General features: G+C 43.1%; 1 protein-coding gene across 2 annotated transcripts in view; it reads right to left on the reverse strand.

The window, feature by feature from the left end:
- The window catches only part of cramp1 (cramped chromatin regulator homolog 1), a 62,133-nt gene extending 61,194 nt beyond the window's left edge, over positions 1-939 (reverse strand). Inside the window, exon 1 of one of the 2 annotated variants that reach the window (XM_055651789.1) lies at positions 577-939. In XM_055651789.1, the coding sequence (XP_055507764.1) occupies positions 577-602 (26 nt within the window). In that variant the 5' untranslated portion in view covers positions 603-939. Of the gene's footprint in view, positions 1-570 lie in introns of both variants that reach the window. The other variant, XM_055651788.1, reaches the window with a different exon arrangement.
- Between the last annotated feature and the right edge of the window lie 23,899 nt (positions 940-24,838).

Below are 24,838 nucleotides of genomic sequence, written 5' to 3' on the forward strand. Positions count from 1 at the left end.
GACAAATGATCATGACACTTCCAACTCAAGCTGACAAGCAATTCAGACTATCAAACGTTTCTGAGCCCTGACAATCCTCTCACCTGGAACCCAATAATGTACAAGGTGCTCACATTTCGTTTACAATAAATCTTTACCAAACAAACTAGAAAAATCCACGTAGACAAATTGTCATTGTTTTTTTTTTTGTCGAAAGGCATGTTCGTTTTTCTATTAACTAAAAAGAAATACTGGATAGATGACAACAGACAACTCACCAAAGGCATGGAATTAAATAATTGATACAGCATGGTAATCGCTCCATTCAACTAATATTCATTAAAAACCAAGTGATAGTCACGTCAATAATAAAGACAAAGATGTCAAACCTCAACCACACTTGAGGTAGGAAACCTGTTTTCAACGTCAGATTGAAACACTCACTAGGATTGCTGTCGCTTTCATCACTGTAAGGTAAACATGAAAGCAGTCGTTCATTCAGCAAGTACAAAAGTATCTACCCCATGCACAGCTATGTTAGTGCTCAGTTTCAACTTGTTATTGTTCCGATTATATATAGATTATACCTACACGCACAAATCGGGAAGCGAGATCCACGGCATCAACACGCCTCCGGGTTGATGTTGTTGGAGCCAATGTTGTTGGTCCTGGGTAGTTAGCGGAGAGAGTGAGTGAGTGAGTGTGGTCGCCGGGGGGGGAGTAGCAGGGGGACGCCGTTTCCAGGGACGCCGCCGTTTCCTGGGCCCGCTGGACCTCCTGCCTTCCTTCCTTCCTTCCTTCCCCCTCTCCAGCAACACAACACAGCCCCGCTCTGCTCAGGCTCAGGCTCAGGCTCAGGCTCCCGGGCCGGCGCCTCCACTTGTCAGGCGCCCCGCTGCCCCTTCACATCCTCTCCCCGCTTCATTCGCGTCCACCCGCAGCCGCTGTTACCCGGCGCCGCGTCGCCGGAACCCGCCCCTGCCTCCCCGCCATTGGACCGCCGGGCACACGTGACGCCCACGGCGTCGGGGCAACGGGTGAGTGGCAGCGGGCTCGACCAATCACAGCGTGAACGCGCCCACCTGACGGCAGCGACGTCGTTGCCCCCCGAAGTCAATTCCGGGTGACAAGGTCAGGCTCGTTGATGAGCAGGCGCAGCAGCCAATCAAATCCTCTCCTTCCCCCCAACTGACCCGCCCCCTTCCCTCCCACAAACATTGAAGATCAGACAGAGTTCAGCGACCTGGGGCAGGAGGAGCAGGGAGCGCCTCCAGCTGGTCAATGAAGGTACTTCTGACAGTAACATCTCACACAGGTTCAATCAAAGATTATAGAGGAGCCTCTATAGGGTGATTTCACCAAAGGTCAAATGAGCGTAGATCCCCCCTCACGTGACCAAAAATTTTAACTGGAGGACATATGTCAGTTCGGTACATGTTTGGGAATGGGAAAACACGCACTTTCCCACCCGTTAAAAACATGGAAAACGCCCGATTTTTGAGCTGAAATTTTCTGTGCTAGTCGGGGTGACCGTGTTAATAATTCCTTACTTTTGATGAAATTCAGCGAGCAAACGCGATAATTCCCGATATTTTGGACCTTTAAATGTCCATGGCAAATGTCTGCTGTTCACTTCCGCTGTTTTCTACCTTCAGTTCCCTCTTGTAATTACCTTACTTTCTATCTTTTTTTTGCCTGAAAATTTAGGTCGCTGTGTTTCACGGTCACCCCGACTAGCACAGAAAATTTCAGCTCAAAAATCGTCCGTTTTCGATGTTTTTAACGGGTGGGAAAGTGCGTGTTTCCCCATTCACTAACATGTACCAAACTGAGATATGTCCTCCAGTTAAAATTTTCGGTCACGTGAGGGGGGATCTACGCTCATTTGACATTTGGTGAAATCACCCTATAATCTTTGGGTTCAATAACATTGCCTTTTACCAAGATAACTATATGTATAAAGCAATTTCATTGTTCAGAAAGTTTTTCAGAATGTATTTAATGCAAGTGTCTTTATTTTGAAAGAACAAGATTGTGAACAACTGAGGCCCCAGTACCGATCCCACTTGCGACTGCCTCCCAACCTGGAAATTACTCATTTATTCTGAACATCTGTTTTCTGACCATTAACCAGGCCTCAATCCACCCCAAATTTTCACGAAATCAAAGATCTTTGCTCTAAATACCGTGCACTCTTTTCTCGCCCCCACCCAATAATCTCATCTATGACGCAATATTAAAGGGAAGTTCTGGAAGTTCAACCACTGAACATCAAATAGTCAAACCTTATTTATTCTGTGGGTTACATGATTTATTTTTCATAAAGAAAGACACAAAAAGCTGGAGTAACTAAGTGGGCCAGGCAGCATCTCTGGAGAGAAGGAATGGGTGACGTTTCGGGCCGAGACCTTTCCTTTTCATAAATCCTGGCTCTGCTTAATGCTCCTAGAAAATAATGATCTTGTTATCATGTCATAAAATAATAGACTCAAGCATATTCCCAATTGCAGGTGTGAAGCCATGTGGTCTATAGTTTGTTTTTTTCCCCTCCCTCTTCATCCATTCTTAAGTATCACGGTTGCATTCTCTACCTTTTAATATGTAGAATTTTAGAAGATACATCCTTCCTCTATAACCAAATCAAAACCCTAGGATTCAGATCATCAAGGCCTGGGGATTTGTCACTTTACAGATTCATTAATTTGTCTACCTATTTTTAAATAATGTTTAATTTATTATTATTGTCACATTCAGATTCAGATTCAATTTTAATTGTCATTGTCAGTGTACAGTACAGAGACAACGAAATGCATTTAGCATCTCCCTTGAAGAGCGACATAGCAAACAATTTGAATAAAAAATAAATAATAAGTGTCCGGGGGGGGGGGTGATTGGCAGTCACCGAGGTACGTTGTTTAGTAGAGTGACAGCCGCCGGAAAGAAGCTGTTCCCCGACCTTCTGGTTCGGCAACGGAGAGACCTGTAGCGCCTCCCGGATGGGAGGAGGGTAAACAGTCCATGGTTGGGGGTGAGAGCAATGAAATTGATACCAAGATACAATGAAAAGCTTTTTATTTGTATGCTATCCCATTAAAAAAATATGCATTAATACAATCGATCCACCCACAGTGCAAAGATAAAGGGTACAGCGCAAAGATATAAATTTGGTGTTTGATTTAAAGAACATTCAAAGGTCTCCAATGAGGTAGATGGGAGAATGGGAACGAGAACTAATGATAAAAATCACGAAAGAAACATGGGAAAAGTATTTAATATATATACATAAATGTTCGATTAATGTAAGACACAACTTAATTCAATTCAAAATTCTACATAGATTATATTATTCAAAAACTAGACTGAATACATTTTATCCAAATACTTCTCCCATTTGTGACAAATGTCTATCTCAAAATGCCACTATTACACATTCTTTTGTTTCCTGCATAAAACTCCATAAATTCTGGTGCGATATTTTTGATATATTTACAAAATTATTCAAGGTAAAAATGGAGCCTAACACTGAAATGATTATACTTGGAGTAACGGGAGACGGGAATAAATTAAACACATTTCAAATTTTATTTTTTAATTATGGGTTAATAATAGCAAAAAAAATACTCAAATTTTGGAAGAATACACACATACCAACGCTTAAAATGTGGGTTATAAATATGTTGGACACAGCACATCTTGAAGAAATGCGATTCCTCCTAACAGATAAACCAGACCAATTCTTAACGAGTTGGTCACCATTTATTGACTTCTTGGAAGCATATGGTGCAACAAAATCGTAAAAACCAACTGTTTCAGGTCTGGGTGAAAGATGGTCAAGAATATAAATATTTATCTCCTATTTTCTACTCTTTCTCTCTCTCTTTCTTCTTTTTTACTTCTCTCCCTCACTCTCTCTATTCTTTTTTTTTCTCACACACTATACATCACATGTTTTTCTATTCTCTGTTACCTAGTCTCCTTTACTCTCTCTCATTTCCAAAATAAAAATTGAAGCTGTACATAGAATGTAACATGCCAACCTATATTTGGCACCTGAAAAAAGGTTTTTGTTTTTCCCCCTCCCTCTTCATCCATTCTTAAATACCACGGTTGCATTCTCTACCTTTTAATCTGTAGAATTTTAGAAGATGCATCCTTCCTCCATAGCCAACTCAAAACCCTAGGATTCAGATCATCAAGGCCTGGGGATTTGTCACTTTACAGATTCATTAATTTGTCTACCTATTTTTAAATAATGTTTAATTTACTATTATTGTCACATGTACCAAGATACAATGAAAAGCTTTTTATTTGCATGCTATCCCATTAAAACAATTATGCATTAATACAATCGAGCTACCCACAGTGCAAAGATAAAGGGTACAGCGCAAAGATATAAATTTGATGTTTGCTTTAAAGGACGTTCAAAGGTATCCAATGAGGTAGATGGGAGGTCAGAACCGCACTCTAGCTGATGAAAGGACCTTTCAGTTGCCCAATAACATCTGAGAAGAAACTGTTCCGGAATCTGGAGGTATGCGTTTTCAAATGTCTGTACCTCCTGCCTGATGGGAGAGGGGAGAAGACGGAGTGACCAGGGTGAGACTGGTCCTTGATTATTCTGATGGCCTTGTACCATGGCCTGGCAGTTAATTACTACCACATTTTGCCCTTCTTTCCAGCTTTCTCCTCTCCCCCCCCCACCCCCACAAAGCATCTGAAGAATGGTCCGAACCTGAAATATCACCAATCCACATTCTCCACAGATGTTTCCTGACCTGCTGAGTTACTCCAGCACTTTGTATTTTTTTGTTGAAATGAAGTTATATTGCAGTCTGCTACTAAAACGGTATTTTCCAAGATCTGAAAATGATAAAACTGTATCTCTCCTACTTATTTATTTTCCCCACATTCCTTTGGCTCAGTCCCATTGTTGGCATTACCTGATCTCCATGTTTTCATTAATCTTGTATTTTTACCTCGTTTTTGATATTCTGCACTTTAAACATAGAGAATCTATGATGACCTGTTTTCAGAGTAGTAGCTGAGAAACTGCTAATGTTCTCTAATGTCCTTTGGAGAAGGAAGGCTGTCATCTTTGCTTAATCTGGCCTCTGATTCATAACCAAATTATTTATCGCTGTATGGTTGACTCTTAACTTATTTTATGGGAAGATTGTTGCCACGGTAAATTGCCTCTGGTTCCATTAGTTTATTTGGCTAGTCATTAACTTTAAGGACAATGAGCAATTAACAACAAATACTGGCACAAGAATTACCTCTGTAGAAATCCCACGCACAGTGGCACAGTGGAAGAGTTGCTGCCTTACAGCACCAGTGACCTGGCTTTGTTCCTGACTATGGATGCTGTCTGTACAGAGTTTGTACGTTCTCCCTGTGACCACATGGGTTTTGTCCAGGTGCTCCAGTTGTAGATTAATTGGCTTTGATAAAGATTGTAAATTGTCCCTAGTGTGTAGGATAGTGCTGGTGTACAGGATCACTGGATGGTGTGGACTGAGTGTATCAAAGGGCCTGTTTGCATGCTGTATCTCTAAACTAAATTACTTCTGAAGCCATGATAACTGTTCAAACAGACAACATAATTCAGGACATTTCTCTCTGTTGGGCAGAAGATACAAAAACTTAAGAGCATGTACATCCAGATTCAAGAAGACCAAGCCCGAGGGAGCATTACTCCCCCGGGCTCTCTTGGGGGGGGGGGGGGGGGGGGGGGTGGGGGGGAGGAGGGGGTCTCTCGGGGGGGGGGGGGGGCGTGGATGGGAGGAGGGTGTCCCCCTCCCATTGGAATTCTGCAATATCCTCCCCTACTGCAGCGAGTCTTTTAACTTGCACTTGAATACAATATATATGCTTTAAATTGGATTGGAACGTTTTTGAAAGGGGGAGGCTGTGCGATCACTGATCACTGGCCTTGGGGATACCCGGTGAGGGAGTGGAGCAACCCCTCCAAAGGTAGGAACTTTTTGAAGTTTGATTTGAAAGTTTTAGTGCACTGTAGAAGTATGATTTCAATGTTTTTGTATCCCCCTATTTTTAAGAGGTCCCCCTTTTAAGGGGTAATTTTATCCACACAAAGGGTGATGGGTATATAGAACAAGCTGCCAGAGGAGGTAGTTGAGGCAGGGACCATCCCAACATTTAAGAAAAAGTTAGACTGATACATGGATAGGACAGGTTTGGAGGTATGGACCTCTCTCTCAGGTACCGTAGCTGGACATCCCCGGGTCCTGGGCAAGTTGTGCCCCCCCCCCCTGTTTTCACACTGTCTCCCTCTATGACTACATTATACCTCCACCTCCCTTTGAAGAGCTCTCAAAATCACAGTGATCGAGTTTTAGTGGCACATATTTCAAGCATAGAAACATAGCACTGTCCGGAGGTTAGGCCATTCGGCCAGAGCTGCAGCGAGCGACTCGCTAGCCGTGCAAATACTCGTCAGCCCCGCAAACTCACCAGCCCCGGCTCCCCACATCTGTATCCGCCCGCTGCTTCCATTCCTCCCTCAGCCCCGGCTCTCCAACACCTGCGGACCATGCAAATTTATCCGAGTTTTGAAATTTTTGTTGATCACAGAATGTCTCACCACAGAGCGTGAGAAATGTCTGATCAGCGTGAGGGTTTGCTTGAGGGCGTGATTCTCACGCTCAAAGCATGAGAGTTGGCCGCCCTGAAACTGTGAGTCACAGCTCCGCGACGTCTGGGCCTTAGATGGAAATTGAGGATAAGGTGAGGACCAGATGTCCTTCCTTTTGTTAATATGTATGAGGGTTTTGCAGAAGAGCTGAGCAGGTTTGCAAATGCATGATTAAGATGAATTAGCCCTCAACGTAACACAACAACTTCACGCAATACTCCAAAAGGAAAATATATATTATTCAATCGCTTTGGATGAATAAACTGATACTACTGACTCGGCGCAGGTTCTATACTTCATTCAGGCCCTGACAGAAGATTTTCTTTGCTACGAAGAGTTACTCGCTTTGGGCACTTTTACGGGTAGAACATGAGGAATAGATTTCTTCAACAACTTTCAAGATAATTGTCGTGAAGTTGGACTGGATTCGGTTGATTTAGTGAGTGTATGTACAGACGGTGCACTTTCCATGACAGGAAAACGTGAAGGGTTTATTGCACAGATAAAAAAGGTATTATCAGATCCAGATGCTCTCATTTCTTTTCATTGTACAGGTGCACAACCTTTTATCCGGAGTTCCGGAAACCGAAAAACTCCGAAAACCGGCCATTTTTTCCAGATGTCGTCTGTGCACCAAAGCTCGCGTTTGGCACCAAACTTGACCCGAAACAACCCACGGTCAACCCAGGTCTGTACTACTGTAGCGGCTGCCTCCTCCCTGGAGACCGGGAGACGCATAAACATCTGTAAATCATTGCTTAAATGTTAGTCAGTTAGTTTGGAGGGCTTTTATGTGAAGGGGGGGTGAAGAGGTAAACTTTAATTCTTAGTCCCCTACCTGGTCGGAGAGGCGGGGAGCGGTCAATGCCTTACCGGGTCGCCGTGCAGTAAGCTCCGCAGCGCTGTGGCCGGTGGGGCTGCGGGTGGCGCCGATTGTAGCTCCGACCCCGGCAACTCTACCCCTGGCTGCGAGGCGCTCCAAATCCAGCGCGGCCCGCAGCCGGACGCCCCAGCTCCGCGAATTTTGGGAGTCGTCGGCGTCGCAGCGCTGGGATACCAGCGGGGAGCGGGCAATGCCTTACCGGGTCGCCGTGCGGCAAGCTCCGGAGCGCTGTGGCCGCCGACTCCCACATTCGCGGAGCGTCGCAATATTTGGAAAAGCGCAGCCAGGGGTAGAGTGGCTGGGGTCGATGCTCCAACTGATACTACTGACTCGGACGGAGGTTCAGCTCCGCGAGGTTGGGAGTCGCCGACCAGGTAGGGGACTAAGAATTAAAGTTTCCCTTTGCACCCTACTCCACCACCACCACATAAAATCCCTCCAAACTAACTGACTAACATTTATGCAATGATTCTCCCGGTCTCCGGGGAAGAGGCAGCTGCTCCAGACTTTTCAAGCCGCCCGCGCTACCTACCTAATCTATGCTAAAAATCTTCCATTCGGAAATCCGAAAATGTCCGAAATCCGACAAGTGTCTGGTCCCAAGGCTTTCGGATAAAAGGTTGTGCACCTGTATCAGCAAAATCTCTATATCTACTATTTTAAGTGACACTGTGCAACAAGTTATAAGTATTGTTAACTATATTCGTGCAAATGCAACACGGCATCGTCAGTTTCGTAATATGCTGAAGTTGGACAATGAGGTATTCAGTGTGGAATTGCTGTTTCATTGTAAAGTGCGTTGGCTATCGCAGGGACAGGTGTTAGCAAAATGTTTATCTTGGCAAGACCAGATAGTTAAATTTCATGAACAACAGAATCAGCAATGTGAATTATTGAAAGAAGATTTTGATAAAAAGTATTGTATTTCTGTGTGATATCATGTCAAAGCAAAATGACGAATGTTTCTTTGCCAGGTAAAACTAAGTTTATATATGATACTAGACCAAGTGCAGACCCGTTGGGTCTGTTCCCCCAACGTGCGGTTGTGGAGGGAGGGGGGGGGAGGGGGGGGGGGGGGGGGGGGGGGGGAGGGGGAGAGGGGGGGAAGGAGGGGGGGGGGGGGGGGGGGGGAGAGGAGGGGGAGGGAGAGGAGGGAGGGGGAGGGGGAGAGGGAGGGGGAGAGGGAGGGGGGGGGGGGAGAGGGAGGGGGGGAGAGGAGAGGGGGGGAGAGGGGAGGGGGGGAGAGGAGAGGGGGGGAGAGGAGAGGGGGGGGAGAGGAGAGGGGGGGAGAGGAGAGGGGGGAGAGGAGAGGGGGGGGAGGAGGGGGGGGAGGAGAGGCTGGGGGGTAAGTGGAGAGGGGGGGAAGAGGAGAGGGGGGGAAGAGGAGAGGGGAAGAGAGGGAGAGGGGGGGGGGGGGAGAGGAGGGGGGAGGGGGGGAAGGGGAGGGGGGGGGAGGAGGGAGGAGGAGAGGGGGGGAGGGGGAGAGGAGGGGGAGGGGGGAGAGGGAGATGAGAGGGGGGGGGAGAGGAGAGAGGAGGGGGGGGGGGGGAGGAGGAGAGGGAGGGAGGAGAGGGGGGGGGGGGGGGGGGGGGAAGAGAGAGTGCATTTTTACTTCAACCCAACCCAAAAACAACCATTTGCAGGCAGTGCTTTTTTACCTCTAACCATATTTTCATTTTCAAACCAAATTAAGGGTACTCACAGTGCTGTAGACATTTGTCAGTGTCATTCAAAGCTCTGATTGAGGCACACCACTTGCAGAGACTGATTGAGGCACACCACTTGCAGAGACTGATTGAGGCACACCACTTCCTGGTTTTATAGTCCCTCCCCCCTGCCGCCAGCAGGGGCAGCAGAGAGAATGGGGAATTTTGAAAAATCATTCATATCTCTGTTATATTTCATCGACGGGAAAAATCCTCGGCACACATACTGCGGAGGGGGGCTCTGAGCGAGGTGGCCAAAAATGACGGCCGTAGGTGGCGGCGTTCTCTCGGAAATCGCAGCACAGATCGCCAAAACCGGTCAAGAACAGAGTTTTAGTAATATACAGATGTGGCAAGAAATGCAAGCATTTCGAAAAAAGCTATCTTTTTTCAAAACTCTTCTTCAAAATGAAATTTTGGATGAACATTTTCCCCAGTTAGCGAAGGTCATTGATGAGCAGGAGGATTCATGCAAATCATTTGAAGAATACGCAGCTGTTATAAACTTATTAATTAAAGAATACAATGAAAGGTTCACTGACTTTGAGAATCATGACATCACACTCAAATTATCATTTCAACCTCACCTAGTTGATGTCTCCAAGGCTCCTAAAGAACCACAGATGGAATTGATTGAGTTCTCAGAAGACGACATTTTAAAGTCCTTATTTGACGCCAAGAAAGATCCGATTGAAATATGGAAAAATGCAGTCGAAAACCCACGTCTTTGGCAACATGCACGAAAAATGCTTTCTTGCTTATCAACCACTTATTGCTGCAAATCTACATTCTCCTACCTAACCCAAATCAAGACGCCCTTAAAGTCACAAATGACGGATACCCATCTAGAAGATCAGCTGAAACAGCGTACCTCCATTTTGCAACCAAATATTCAAATGCTTTCCCACAAAAAGCAGTCACAACAAAGTAATGAAAAGGTTAGTTAACTTTAGAACTAACAAAATATTTGCATTTTCTTGAAGTTAGTACATAGTAGTTAGATTTTTACAAAATAATGTACATTTTGAAGTATATCTAATTGAAGTTTCTTGGATGTGGCCTTATTAGATTACAGCTAACTTAATGCGGCATTCCATCATGAAAAGGTTCCACACCCCTGTACTAGGGTTTTGTCACAATCTTCCAACCTACCTCTGCAGACATTGGACCTCGGTGTGACTTCAAAGCTGTTGTTCTTATGCCCCCATTGCACTTAGGAAACCTGAACGGAAACCTCTGGAGACCTTGCGCCCCACCCAAGGTTTCCATGAGTCACCAGGGGTTTTGGTCACTCGCCTGGAAAGCCTCGACCGAGCTGCATCTACTGACCAAAGATCCTATGGGATCTCTGCTACCACACACACACACACACACACACACACACACACACACACACACACAGTGGGGGCCAGGGACAGCAGAGGAGCGCTGAAGACAAACACACAAAGGGGGGGCCACAGAGCTCTGCGTGATGAAGAGAAAGGTAAACGGCTGCCACAGAGAGTGCGGGAAAAGGGGGGAGAGCGGGGGGGAAGGGGGGGGGGGGGGGGGGGGAGAAGGAGTGGAGACAGTTTTAAGAAGTTTAATAAAGTTAGCGGCCATTTTACCTTCCGGCGGATCTTCTAGGTCCTGAAAACCAAAGATCCTACAGGATCTTTGTGAAAACTCCAATGAGCCAATCAAAATGGCTGGTCAGCGAAGGAGATGGCCTTTGACTGTCTGCAAGTAAATAGCGACCCCACTCCACTGGCTTCGACCAAACGGCAACCTATTTTTAGTCGAGGCCGGTTTTGGTTTTGTTGAAATAACCGCAGGAACATAGAAGAAGCCTCGACTACGCGGAAACCACTTTCGACCATTAGGGAGAGTGACCAAAACCTCTGGGAACCACACCAAAGTCTCCGGGAACATCACGGAAACCTTGGGAGGGGCGCAAAGTCTCCAGAGGTTTCCGTTCAGGTTTACTAAGTGGGACAGGGGCATTACACTATAGGGTGGTGCAGTGGAAGAGCTGCTGCTTCATAGCGCCATAAACCCAGGTCTGATCATGACTAAGACTGCTGTTTGAGCGGAGTCTGTGACCGCGTGGGAGTCCTCCGGGTGCTCTGGTTTCCTCCGAAATACCAAAGACGTGCAGGTTTGTGGGCTAATTGGCTTCTGTAAATTATCTACACTGTGTAGGACATAGAACTAGTGTACAGGTGATCGATGGTCAGCGTGGACTCGATGAGCCGAAGCGAGATCGAGCAACTGTCCATATGGTGCCAGCGCAATAACCTGGCCCTCAACACCAGCAGAACCAAGGAACTGATTGTGGACTTTGGAAGGAGTAGGAGGGGGACCCACAGCCCCGTTTATATCAACGGGTCGATGGTTGAAAGGGTCAAGAACTTCAAATTCCTGGGCGTGCACATCGCTGAAGATCTTTCCTGGTCCGAGAACATTAACGCAATTATCAAAAAAGCTCATCAGCGCCTCTACTTCCTGAGAAGATTACGGAGAGTTGGTTTGTCAAGGAAGACTCTCTCTAACTTCTACAGGTGCACAGTCGAGAGCATACTGACCGGTTGCATCGTGGTTTGGTTCGGCAATTTGAGCGCCCTGGAGAGGAAAAGACTACAAAAAGTAGTAAACACTGTCCAGTCCATCATCTGCTCTGACCTTCCTTCCATCGAGGGGATTTATCGCAGTCGCTGCCTCAAAAAGGCTGGCAGTATCATCAAAGACCCACACCATCCCGGCCACACACTCATCTCCCTGCTACCTTCAGGTAGAAGGTACAGGAGCCTGAAGACTGCAACGACCAGGTTCAGGAATAGCTACTTCCCCACAGCCATCAGGCTAATAAACCTGGCTCGGACAAAACTCTGATTATTAATAACCCATTATCTGTCATTTTGCACTTTATCAGTTTATTTATTCATGTGTTTTGTAGTCAATGCCTACTATTTTCTGTGTGCTTAAGCAAAGCAAGAATTTCATTGTCCTATACAGGGACACATGACAATAAACTTACTTGAACTTGAACTTGAACTGTTCCCCACTGTATCGCTGAGCGAAGCTAAACTATATTCTGCACTGGTATTTTTCTCTTTGTCCCACCTATTGTACTCGTGCATGACTTGATATAACTAGATAACAAATATAACTAGAAAGCAAACAAATGCTTTACACTATATCACTATATCTCGATACATGTGAGAGTAATATACAAAGTGGCCTTTGAAGCTGTTTTTTGAGGGAGAGGTAGGTAGTATAATCAAGCTGAGTAGACACATCTGTCGTCTCTTCCATGGACACTGTATCTAGGAATGTTACAACATTTTGAGAATTTAAAAATCAAGTCTGCAATTTATCCCATCAGATAAGCATAAAAAGAAGTTTAATTTGACACCTAATTCACTTTCATATCTTCAGTATTAAAAAAGTTATTGTAGCGGCACCATACGTGATGAATAAAGGTGAGACTTCAGCCGGTTCAAAGAATAATTTATTCGGTGGTAGTTGGTGCGCTAACTATAATACAATGTTGTTGCAGCTGAGCGAGGTTGTTCCCTCATGCTCAGCTGCCACTTGTCTCTCTAGGTCTCGTGGTGAGAGAGCTTTAGTATCAGGACACTCCCTCTAGCCCATGACGTCACGTGCCCGACCTCGTATCTCCTGACGAGGGTTCGAGCATGAGTGGCCCGTGTTTAGGCTGATGCCACATTATGGCCATTTTCATACTCGGAAATTAGCATCTTGTTCCCTATTGCTTTTCCATTGACAACAGAAAAACTGTGATCAAGTACAGTCAAAAGCCCATAATTTTCTTAAAATTTTAAAAGAACTGAAAGAAATTTTCAGTTATTATAGATTGAAGCATTCTGAAACAATCTTACTTGGATGACCTGAAATTAAAGCATATAATTAGTTAGTTACCCAATTGTAACTAATTACAAAATTAAATTACTGGATCTAAACATCTATCCATTTCTTAAGAAAAGATTAACATTTTTAAATAGTCTAAGTCTCCAAATAACATTCACACACGAATTCACAATATAACATGATTTTAAAATCTCATTGTCATGGATTTATAGGCCACTGTTTAGTGTTTAATTCCCATAAATTAATGTCCATTTTAATCATCTTGCGAGTGGGAATTTGTGGAACGCAATCGTTTGGAACGTTGCAGTTGCAGTGAATTTAAACCCCATATCGGCAGGAAAAATACTGCCGGTTCGTATGGGTCCTAAATCACTGTTTCGCAAAGTATAATGTGGATTAAAGGCATCTTAAGAAGCACGTTTATATGTAAAATAAACGGCTTTCCTTTACCTGTCACGTACGTGAAATCCATCCCCATTGTCGGAGTTGACGGCTTTAGAAGCTGATTTTTAAATTACTCCAGTGCTGAAATTGTCGGATGATTATAAATTTAAAAAAATTCACAGAACGGCCGACGGAACAATTCTTCAGCAAAAGCTTGCACTCCGAGAAAATATATCCAGGACAGGTAGGAGAAAAAACGCATTTTAACCCCCCCCCCCCCCCCCCAGGCGCCAAAGTCGCGCACACGGCCAGTGGCAGAGCTGCAACGCCACTGAAGGTAAGTTTTGTAACATACCTATTGTATCATCATAACCTGAGCTTTGATTATAAGAGCTTTGAGAACAGAAAACCAACAGAATGAATGGAGTGAGTGGGGAAATGCTTTACAACAATCATCACAGTTAGGATTGAGGAAGAAATGTTATCCAAGTGGATCAGTTTGGACTTTGAATGTCAGTAAACTGTGGTGGAAGATTGTGTAGGAAGGAACTGCAGATGGTGGTTTACGCCGAAGATAGACACAAAATGCTGGAGTAACTCAGCAGAATAGGCAGCGTCTCTGGAGAGTAGGAATGGGTGACGTTTTGTGTCTGAAGAAGGGTCTTGACCCGGAACATCATCCATTCCATCTATCCAGAGATGCTGCCTGTTCCGCTGAGTTACTCTAGCAATTTGTGTTGAAAGATTATCAGAAGATTAACGATCGCATTAATTTGGAAAGATATTGTCAAGCTAAATTACCTTGTGTTTTAGACTTGAGAATTTTACTGAGAATCTGCAAAACATGGGTATAACTGAGACAACACCTTGTGTCTTTATTGGACAGGAAGGGTGTTATAAAAATATCCATGATAACACCTGAAGAATGTTTCTGATTTGTCAGACAGGTGTTTGGGGAGTTTTCTTTATTATAGAGAGAATTTTTCTGTCATCAGCTGTGGAGGTCTTCCTTAGCCTGCCAGTCCCTTTATGATTAGTAAGCTCACCAGTGCTCTCTTTCTTCTTAATGATGTTCCGAACAGTTGATTTTGGTAAGGCTAAGGTTTGGCTAACGTCTCCAACAGCTTTATTCTTGTTTCAGTCTCATAATGGCTTCTTTGACTTTCATTGGCACAACTTTGGTCCTCATGTTGATAAACAGCAATAAAATTTTCCAAAGGTGATGGAAAGACTTCTTCTTCTTCTTTGGAGTTTTACGGCAGCCGGCATCCACAATGTTGCATTGCTGCCACCTTCTGGCTTCACTCCACAGTCCTCATGTCTTTACATTATATCCTTTTTATAAGGCCAGAGGCCCTCAAGAAATTAAACAACAAATTTACTCCTTTTCCTTCCCTTCCATACTCTAGAATGTTCTTTTCTGATATATCTGTCATTCCAATTTTCTTCATTTCACTGATCAAAACTCTTCTTTCTGTTTCATATCTTCTACATGCAACTAGAGCATGCTGAACTGTTTCCGGCTGATGGCATTCCTCACACATCCCAGTAGGGTGTTTTCCCAACATTGATGGAAAGACTGGGTGCTGAGAGCTCTCTTATACCTGCATTAAGGAGGCAATTAAACACACCTGAGCAATTACAAACACCTGTGAAGCCATGCCATTATGGTGCCCTGAAATGTGTGTGTGGTGGGAGATATGTGTAAACACAGCTGTAATTTTTACATGGTGAAACCAAAATGTATAAAAATGGCCTACTGAGTTCATACGGTGATCAATATCATTGTAGATTTCTTTCATCCTTTTTCTCCAGCTGTTTGTTCTGTATGCAAAATGGATCGGTCACAGCTAAATGGAATAGCAAAGTTAACTGAATCTATTCAAAGTAAGATAAATGATTAAACCTTAATGTTATGGCAGATTACTATGCATCAGATTTGTGTCTCTCCTTACATTTTGCCTCTTATCATACAGAGAACTTAAGGATCTGGTTATCTTGCACTTGGCAAACATAAGGAAACTCGGAAACTTTGCTCCCTATTTTAATAATAGACCATGGACATAATCTGCTTTCCGATTAATAACATTGAGGGAAAGGGAAAACAAAACTTTTATTTCGGATTATTTGCATGACTTTAAATCATTATAAAACACTTCACATACAATTGGAGTTCCTGCTGCAATGTGGAAAACCGGCAGGAATTTATGTACAAGTTCCCACAAATGGGAATATGTTAAAGACCAAATAATGTTGAATCATATTTTTGTGACATTGGATAAAGAATAAGTATTGACAGGCAGCTCGATTTGTTACTAACACCTATGAGAGAGAAGCGAGTGTCACCAAACGTCTGAATTCTCTGGGGTGGAACCCTCTCCAAGACAGACGTGAAGTTCACCGTTTGACCTGTTTTTACAAAATGTTAAATGGTCAGTTCGACATAGATTACAAGGCCTACACCAAACCCAAACCAATTAGGAGCAGACAAGGGCATTCGATCCAATTTGTGATCCCAGCTACAAAGACAGATGTATACAGCAATTTCGTTCTTCCCCCGCACAATTAAAGCATGGAATAATCTCCACCCAACTATAGTTACCCAACCAGGTGCAACTAAATTTAAAGTAGCTCTTTCTTCCCAATAACCCTTTCTGGCTTAAGCCCTCCCTTCACCACCTCCAGTTTAAATTCCATTTGGAATATTTTGGAGGACCAAGAAACCAAGAACCAAGATTGGCCCAAACTCTGAGGATGGTTTGTCTCTGCCTGAGATGTCAGATAGGTCCTTGTTTTAACATTTGAAAGATTTCATCAGTGCAACGCTGAAGTTTCAGGTTTGCTGTTGTGCTCAAATCCCTGCAGTGATGTTGAACCCACAACCTCCTGACCCCAAACCAACAATGCTATCAGCTGACCCACAATAGTGAATGTCTATTTTACTTATCTGTTTTTTAAGAACTAGAAAATAAGAATTACTCAATCATGCCACATTATCGTGTGATTGCTGAAGTAGTATATATCCATGAACCAGCTTGTAGTTGTGATTTTCATTATAGGTGTAGAGGGTATTAAACAGTGTCAAAGTCCAACCATACATTTGTGGATTGTATTGTGCATTGCCATTAAACATAGAATAACTAAAACACTTTATTTTGTGCCTGAGAATAAAATCGCTATTCTAATCACTCTTGGAGTATTGGGAAATGAGACTTTTTTTAATAGCAACTTGGTATTTATGACCCCCCAGCAATGAGATCTCTCACAAGTGGCAATGCTCATTTAAAATTCAACATGCCCAATCATTATTTTAAAGTCCTTTGACAGGCCACTCTGCATCTTCTTTGCTGATAAGAACAAAATGTCTCGATTTTGCGATAACTGGTTAGTTTACTCCAGGTTTTACTTTTATTTTGACCTTTGATAGTGTTTTTATATCCTTGTCATGTAGAGGAATGAACCTTGGACAGTACTCTACTGCGACAGACGTTCTCTACATCCTTTTCAAAGTGTGGTGACCAAGAATTATTAGCATTAAACTGATAAGATTTCAATAAAATCAAAAACAAATTTGAATTTTGCACCACGAACAAAAAAAAAAACGATTCCAGTTGGTTGGCTTTAAATTTAATTCCATTCCTGACCTGTGAAGCTTCCTTTAATAACGTCTCCATTTTTAACTCTGTGATGTTTTGCTCTTTTCGTTTGCTTTTTCACCCCATTGAGTTTCTTATTTTACATCTATAGATATTACTGAAGTTATAAGTGCATAAAAAATTACTTCCCCCTCAGCTGCCTTGTTTTTGAAAATATAATTGTGACTTGGAAATGTATTGCTGGTCTTCCATTGTCACGGGGTCAAACACCGGGAACTCCATGTGCAACATTATTGTGGGAGTAGCTTTATCTGAAGCACTGCGGTACTTCAAGGTGGCAACTTGCCACCACCTACTCGAGGCCAATTAGCGGATGTGTCATAAACGCTGGCCTGGACACTGATGCTTTAATCCCCCAAATTAATCAGTTGCATTATTGCTATTAGCTATGGCAGAATCATCTTTACAAATGAAGCACCAACTGGGTGGCGACAACAAGCTGAAGACGCTGGAATCTTGAGTAAAATAACAAACAGCTGAAGGAACACAGCAGCCAGGAGAGCATCTGTGGGGGGAAATGGACAGATGACACAGCGGGCTGGTCTCTGCTTCAAAGACTCCGGTGAATCAGTGATACGAGGTTGTTCCAAGCAATACAGCCAAAGTGTATCATTGACAGAACGAATAAATCATACATGGAACAAATCATATTCAAGTTCTGCAGTTCTGCCATGCACAGAATGGTGGCGGGCGATTACCAATGAGTGGAGGAGGCTCCTCATTCATGCTCTTGTTGATAATGGTATACATAAGCACATGAGTGGAAAAGGCATTCACAGAATCATCTACATTTATGGCACAGTGGCCGTTTGATCATGCCCATGCTGGCTGAAAATAGATTTGGGTTTAGTCCCAGTTCCCACGACCAGGTGGCTCTTTGTGAGTTCGTACAAATACAGTAAATATTGTGAGGGTTTCTGCCTCCACTAACTTTCATGCAGTGAGTTCCAGACTCGTAACATTTGTTCAGCGAAATAATTGTCTCCAATTTTCCTCTACATCTACTAATTAACTGCAATCTATGCCCCCAAGTACTCACTTCTCTGCTCAGGGAAATTGATCCCATTTCGTTTTACTCTTTCTAAAAGTGTCAGAATTTTAAACACTTCCTCCCTGCCTGCTTATTTCCACAGAAAACAATGGCAGCCAAGTAATAATTCTCCAATTCTGCCAACATCATGTAAGTCTTTGCTGCTATCACATTCTTTCCGCAGTAAGGTGACAGGAAGTACAGTGCCCTCCATAATGTTTGGGACTAAGACACATCATTTATTTATTTGCCTCTGTACTCCAAAATTTGAGATTTGTAATAGAGAAAATCACATGTGGTTAAAGTGCACATTGTCAGATTTTATTAAAGGCCCTTTTTACACATTTTGGTTTCACCATGTTGAAATTACAACTGTGTTTATACATAGTCCCCTCCCCCATCTCAGGGCACCATAATGTTTGGGACACATGGCTTCACAGGCGTTTGTAATTGCTCAGGTGTGTTTAATTGCCTCCTTAATGCAGGTATAAGAGAGCTCTCAGTACGTAGTCTTTCCTCCAGTCTTTCCATCATCTTTGGAAACTTTTATAGCTATTTATCAACATGAGGACCAAATTTGTGCCAATGAAAGTCAAAGAAGCCACTATGAGACTGAAAAACAAGAATACAACTGTTAGAGACATCAGCCAAACCTTAGACTTACCAAAATCAAGTGTTTGGAACATCATTAAGAAAAAGGAGCACTGGTGAGCTTATTCATTATAAAGGGACTGGCAGGCCAAGGATGACCTCCACAGCTGATGACAGAAGAATTCTCTCTTTTATAAAGAAAAAATCCCCAAACACCTGTCCGACCTCTTCTGGTGTGGATTTGTCAATGACCACTTGTCTGCAAAAGACTTCATGAACAGAAATACAGAGAGTACACTGCAAGATGCAAACCACTGGCTAGCTGCAAAAATAGGATGGTCAGGTTACAGTTTGCCAAGAAGTACTTAAAAGAGCAACCACAGTTCTGGAAAAAGTGGGCAGATGAGACAAAAATTAACTTCTATCAGAGTGATGGCATGGAGGAGAGAAGGAACTGCCCGAGATCCAAAGCATACCACCTCATCTGTGAAACACGATGGTGGGTGTGTTATGGCCTGCGCATGTATGGCTGCTGAAGGTACTGGCTCACTTTTCTTCATTGATGATAGAACTGCATAATGGTAGTAGCATAATGAATTCTGAAGTGTATAGACACCTCCTATCTGCTCAAGTTCAAACAAATGCCTCAAAACTCATTGGCCGGTGGTTCATTCTATAGCAAGACAATGAACCCAGACATACTGCTAAAGCAACAAAGGAGATTTTCAAAGCTCAAAAATTGTCAATTTTTGAGTGGCCAAGTCAATTATACGATTTGAACCTAATTGAGCATGCCCCCAAAACAAGCATAAGCTAAAGATGGCTGCACTACAGGCCTGGCAGAGCATCACCAGAGCAACAAAATGCTAAACATAACCACTTTCAACAACTGGTGATGTCCATGAATCGCATTCATAGTATGTTGCTACTGCAGTTGTAACCACACCTGGGAGTATTGGTACAGTTTTGGTCTCCAAATCTGAGGAATATGCCTGGGATGTCAGGACTGTCTTATGAAGAAAAACTCTCTAGAACTATAGAAACTTACAAAATTCTTAAGGGGATGGACAGGCTAGATGCAGGAAGATTGTTCCCGATGTTAGGGAAGTTCTTAAGGATAAGGGGGAAATAAAAACCGAGATGAGAAGAACTTTTTTCACACAGAGACATGCCACAGAGGGTAGTTGAGGCCAGTTCATTGGCTATATTTAAGAGGGAGGAGTGGCCATGTGGCTTGTCCCAAGGGGATCAGGGGGTATGGAAGGCAGGTAAAATACTGAGTTGGATGATCACATATTATTGAATGGCGGTGCAGGCTCGAAGGGCCGAATGGCCTACTCCTGCACCTAATTTCTATGTTTCATTTAGATGACATTGCTGTCCCAAACATTATGGTGCCCTAAAATGGGGGGACTATTTATAAACACTACTGTTATTTCTACATGGTGAAACCAAAATATATCAAAATGGCCTTTATTAAAATCTGACAATGTGCACTTTAACCACATGTGATTTTTTTTCTATTACTAATGTCAAATTACAGAGGCAAATAAATGAATGATGGGTCTTTGTCCCAAACATTATGGAGGGCACTGTAAGTACAGTCCCCAAGCTGTGGTCTAAATTGGGTTTCATCCAATCCCAGCATGACTTATCTATTCTTGTGTAGGACACAAAAAGCTGGAATAACTCAGCAGGTCTGACAGCTTCTCTGGAGAAAAGGAATAGGTGGCGAAGAACTTCTTCAGACTGAGGAATGGTGAACCCAAAATGTCACCTATTCTTTTTCTCCAGAGATGTTGCCTAACCCGCTGAGTTCCCTATTCTTGTATTCTATCTTTTGGGCATTGAAGGAAAGTTTCTTATTTGCCTTCTTAACTATCTTGTCTATTGCTCCTGTAAATGTTATCAACCAGATGACCCAAATGAATGCTTCCTTTTACCATCTATGATTTACCAGTATCACAAAAATTTGCTTCAGCTAACACTTCAAGTGGTATCAAGAAATGGTCACCTCAACAATAGCTCACATTGGCTGGCTTTGGAAATGAGATACTTAATGAGGTGAAGATCAGGGGGCCCTTGGTCCCTCAGGTTTTAAGAAAGGTATTTAGAAGCTGGTGGTTGGGTTGAGTGGGTGATGTATGTGGAAGTAACAATCGGCTCCCAGCCTTGATATAGAAGCTTTCTGGTCCACCGAAAGGGACACTTGGTCCGTTGTAAGTATATTAAGACCAAGAGCGTAACTAGGGAGATAATTTGCTTCCCCTGGAATGGCAAGGCCATTCAATTTAAAGACAATTGGACGTGGGCATTAAATGGTCAAGACAGCAATATGCCTGAATAAGACTATGCTGGCTGCTGGCAAATATGGGCATTACTTGCTTTGTGGATGTTGTTACATTTGTGCTATATTACTGCAGGAAATGTTGCCATGGATATTTCCACTCCAAGGATCTGGCCATTTTAAATAAGTGAATGTAGATAATGAACAAAGAGCCCCACTTTTGTATTCCCAGAAGAAGAAAATGTAGAATGCATTTGAATAAAACATGCGCTCAAAAAGCCAAATATTTTTTTTGGAATTTGATTTTTTTTTAGCATTATGATACTTTGATCCTTATGATACTTTGTTGCCACATCTGAATTATTCACAAAGTTGTTGACATGTGGTGTTTGTACCAGGGGAGCTCTAATGAGTTGCTGCCACTGATGGATGACAAGCCTGTTCAGCGCTGACAAGACTGTTGACAGTGTCCCTTGCTACAGATGCTGTCAGTGAGTGTAAGCACATAATCCCCATTGAAATTCTCTTTTGTCTAATGGATTGTTGGGAGGGCAGGTCAACGAGTTTAAAATTCACCCACCTACCTGCCACTCTCCAGATTCAATACATTCACCAGCGCTGTTTGAGATTTGTCACAAACAACCCACACATCCATGTCAGAAATGCAATCTGTCAACGTATACTGTATGTTTAATTAGCTTGTTTAAAGTCGATTTGTTATGAGTGCAGAATACGAGGACACAGCCATTCAATTGACTATTTATTGTGATAAAAGCATTTAAAATAGGCAAAAAGCAAGCTTATCCAGCAATGAACTGTCTTGATCCGAGATGTGACATCACCGTGTATTAATACTATCATTTAATTACAAAGAATTAGCAAAAAGTAGGGAGAGCACAGGAATGAAGTGATAAATCTTCTAACTTGTTTTGTTTTCTATTTTGTTGCACTGTTGACTCATGTCATTCACCTATTGTCATTTTGTTTGGAGCAAGTATGCAATACTCTGCCTACTGCACCTTAGTGATTTTGTGTTTGCATATCAGAACCACATTTCCTTCACTCAAGATGTGTTGAGGCTGCAGAAACGGCAACGAGTGTCTAAAAACATTTCCAGGAGCAACACAGAATTTAATACGAGCTGTCAATGTTTTATGCAGCAATTGTAAGATGGCACTTATCATAACAACGAGTGTTTCTGGGTTCCTCTAACCTTCCTGCATTAAATACCAAAGTCACGGCAGTAAAATAGGGACAAATCGAACAATCACAAGAACAGAAAAGGGGGATCTTCAATTTATTTTGCAGTATTTGATGGAATCTAACCGTAAGGGCACGGAGGACAAAATGATTTCTCAACTAGCTATGATTTGGGCAGTTCAGTTAGAAATCCTGGTGAAGGGTTTGATCGTGTCAAATGGAGCCATGGACAATTTAATTGAGGCAAGGGGTAGTGGTTGTAATAAGTCCTTCCCGATAACACAGAGTCATGCAGCATGGCAGCCCTACTTGTCCCTCTCGACCCAGGTGCCTTACTGAATTAATCCAGTTTGCCTGTGTTTGCCCCATATCCCTCGAACCCTTTCCTATCCATGTAACTGTCCAACATTTTTTATACCTTGTAAGTGTACCTGCCTCTACCACTTGTGTAGGAAGGAACTGGAGATGCTGGTTTATACAGAAGATCGACACAACATGCTGGAGTAACTCAAGGAGACGGGCAACTTCTCTGGAAAGAAGGAATGGGTAACATTTTGGGTGGAGACGTTTCTGATCAGTCGGGCCTGAAGATGGGTCTTGATCCGAAACGTCACCCATTCCTTCTCTCCAGAGATGCTGCCTGTCCTGCTGAGTTACTCCAGCATTTTGTGCCTGCCTCTACCACGTCCTCTGTGTGGAAAAACTCACCTCTCGGATCTCCTCTTGCTTTAAACATATGCCCTCCAGTTTTAGACCCCCTAACCTCACCCAACCCGGGAAGAAGATTTTATAAGCCTCAATAACCTCAGCCTCCTTCATTCCAGAGAAAATAGTCCAGGCCGATCCACTCCCTCTTTATAACTCGAGCCCTTCAGTCTCATCAACATCCTTGTGAATCTTTTCTGCACCTTTTCCAGCTGAATGATATCCTTTCTATAGTATGGCAATCAGAACTGCACCCAATTTTCCAGGTGTGGTTTCTCCAATGTCCTATGCAACTGTAAGATAACACTTATACTCATTGCTACTTACTTTGTAGCTAAGCACCTTTTGTGTAGCAGCTATTTGTATACCTTGGGCCTGCAAGCAAAGATTTCACTGTGACTTGTCACATGTGACAATGAAGTATTCAATTCAATTCAATGCATTTCAATAGTTACACACTGCAGTATCATATCTAGACTTATGATGACCAATAGTAATGACGTAATCAGCAGATTGAATCAATCTGTTTGTGGTACTTCGTAATGTGAAAGCTGTCCAGTACTCAGGAGATTTTTATTGAAATAAATGCTGTTTTACAGGACTTTCTGATTTTTTTAAATCAGGTTTTATTAAATCTGATTAAAAATAATTTTAAATTATATATTTTTTCTGTCATTATAAACTGTACCTAGAATAGTGATAGAAACATAGAAAATAGTTGCAGGAGTAGGCCGTTCGGCCCTTCGAGCCAGCACTGCCATTCAATATTTTCACCCAGAAAGTTGTGAATCTGTGGAATTTTCTGACACAGAAGGCAATGGAAGCTAATTCACTGGATGTATTCAAGAGAGGGTTAGATATAGCTCCTAGTGCTAATGGAATCAAGGGGGGAAAAGCAGAAAGGGTACTGATTCTGGATGATCAGCCATTATCATATTGAATGGCGGTGCTGGCTCGAAGGGCCGAATGGCCTACTCCTCCACCTACTTTCTGTGTTTCAATATGATCATGGCTGATCATCCACTCATCCAACCTATCCAAGTCGCCTTGCAAACTCATAGCATCCTCCTCGCAGATCACACTGCCACCCAGCTTCATGTCATCTGTAAACTTGGAGATGTTACATTTAAATATAGCCATAAGGCATGGAAAGGGCTTGTTAGCCCACTGAGTTTGCCATGACCAATTGTTTAGTTTAGAGATACAGTGTGGAATTACTACGAGTCCATGCCGACCAACGATCATCTATGCACTAGTTCCATCCAAACGCTAAGGACAATTTACAGAAGCCAATTAACCTACAAACCTGCATGTCTTTGGAATGTGGGAGGAAAGCAGAGCACCCGGAGAAAACCCACGCAGTCACAGGATGTACAAAGTCCATACAGACAGCACCTGTAGTCCAGATCGTACCCGGGTCTCTTGCATTGTATGGTAACAACTCTACCGCTGCACCACTGTGCCGCTGCCTCTAATTGTCCATTAGCGCAATCCTACATTAATCCCATTTTATTTTCACCACATTCCCAATAACCTTCCCCGGATTTTACTACACACTAGGGATAACTCAAAGTGGTAACTTGAACTACCAACCCATACATTTTGGAAAATGAGAGAAAACCCACAGTCAGAGGGTGAACATGCGAACTCCACCCAGACAGCATCTGAAGTTGGGATTGAATCCAGGCTTGTGGTACTGTAAATCAACAACTCTACTAGCTGCGTCTCTGACAATAGTTGCCACCACTAAACACTGCCAATGTTAGCACAGTGACACAGCTGATAGAGTTGCTGCCTCAAGGCGCTAGAGACTGAGGTTCCACCTTGGGTGTTGTCTTGTAGACTTTGCTCTCCCTGTGCCTGCGTAGGTTTCCTCCGGCTGTTCCAGATTC

This window comes from Leucoraja erinacea, chromosome 20, assembly GCF_028641065.1.
Source record: "Leucoraja erinacea ecotype New England chromosome 20, Leri_hhj_1, whole genome shotgun sequence".
In the NCBI taxonomy this organism is placed as follows: Eukaryota; Metazoa; Chordata; class Chondrichthyes; order Rajiformes; family Rajidae; genus Leucoraja; species Leucoraja erinaceus.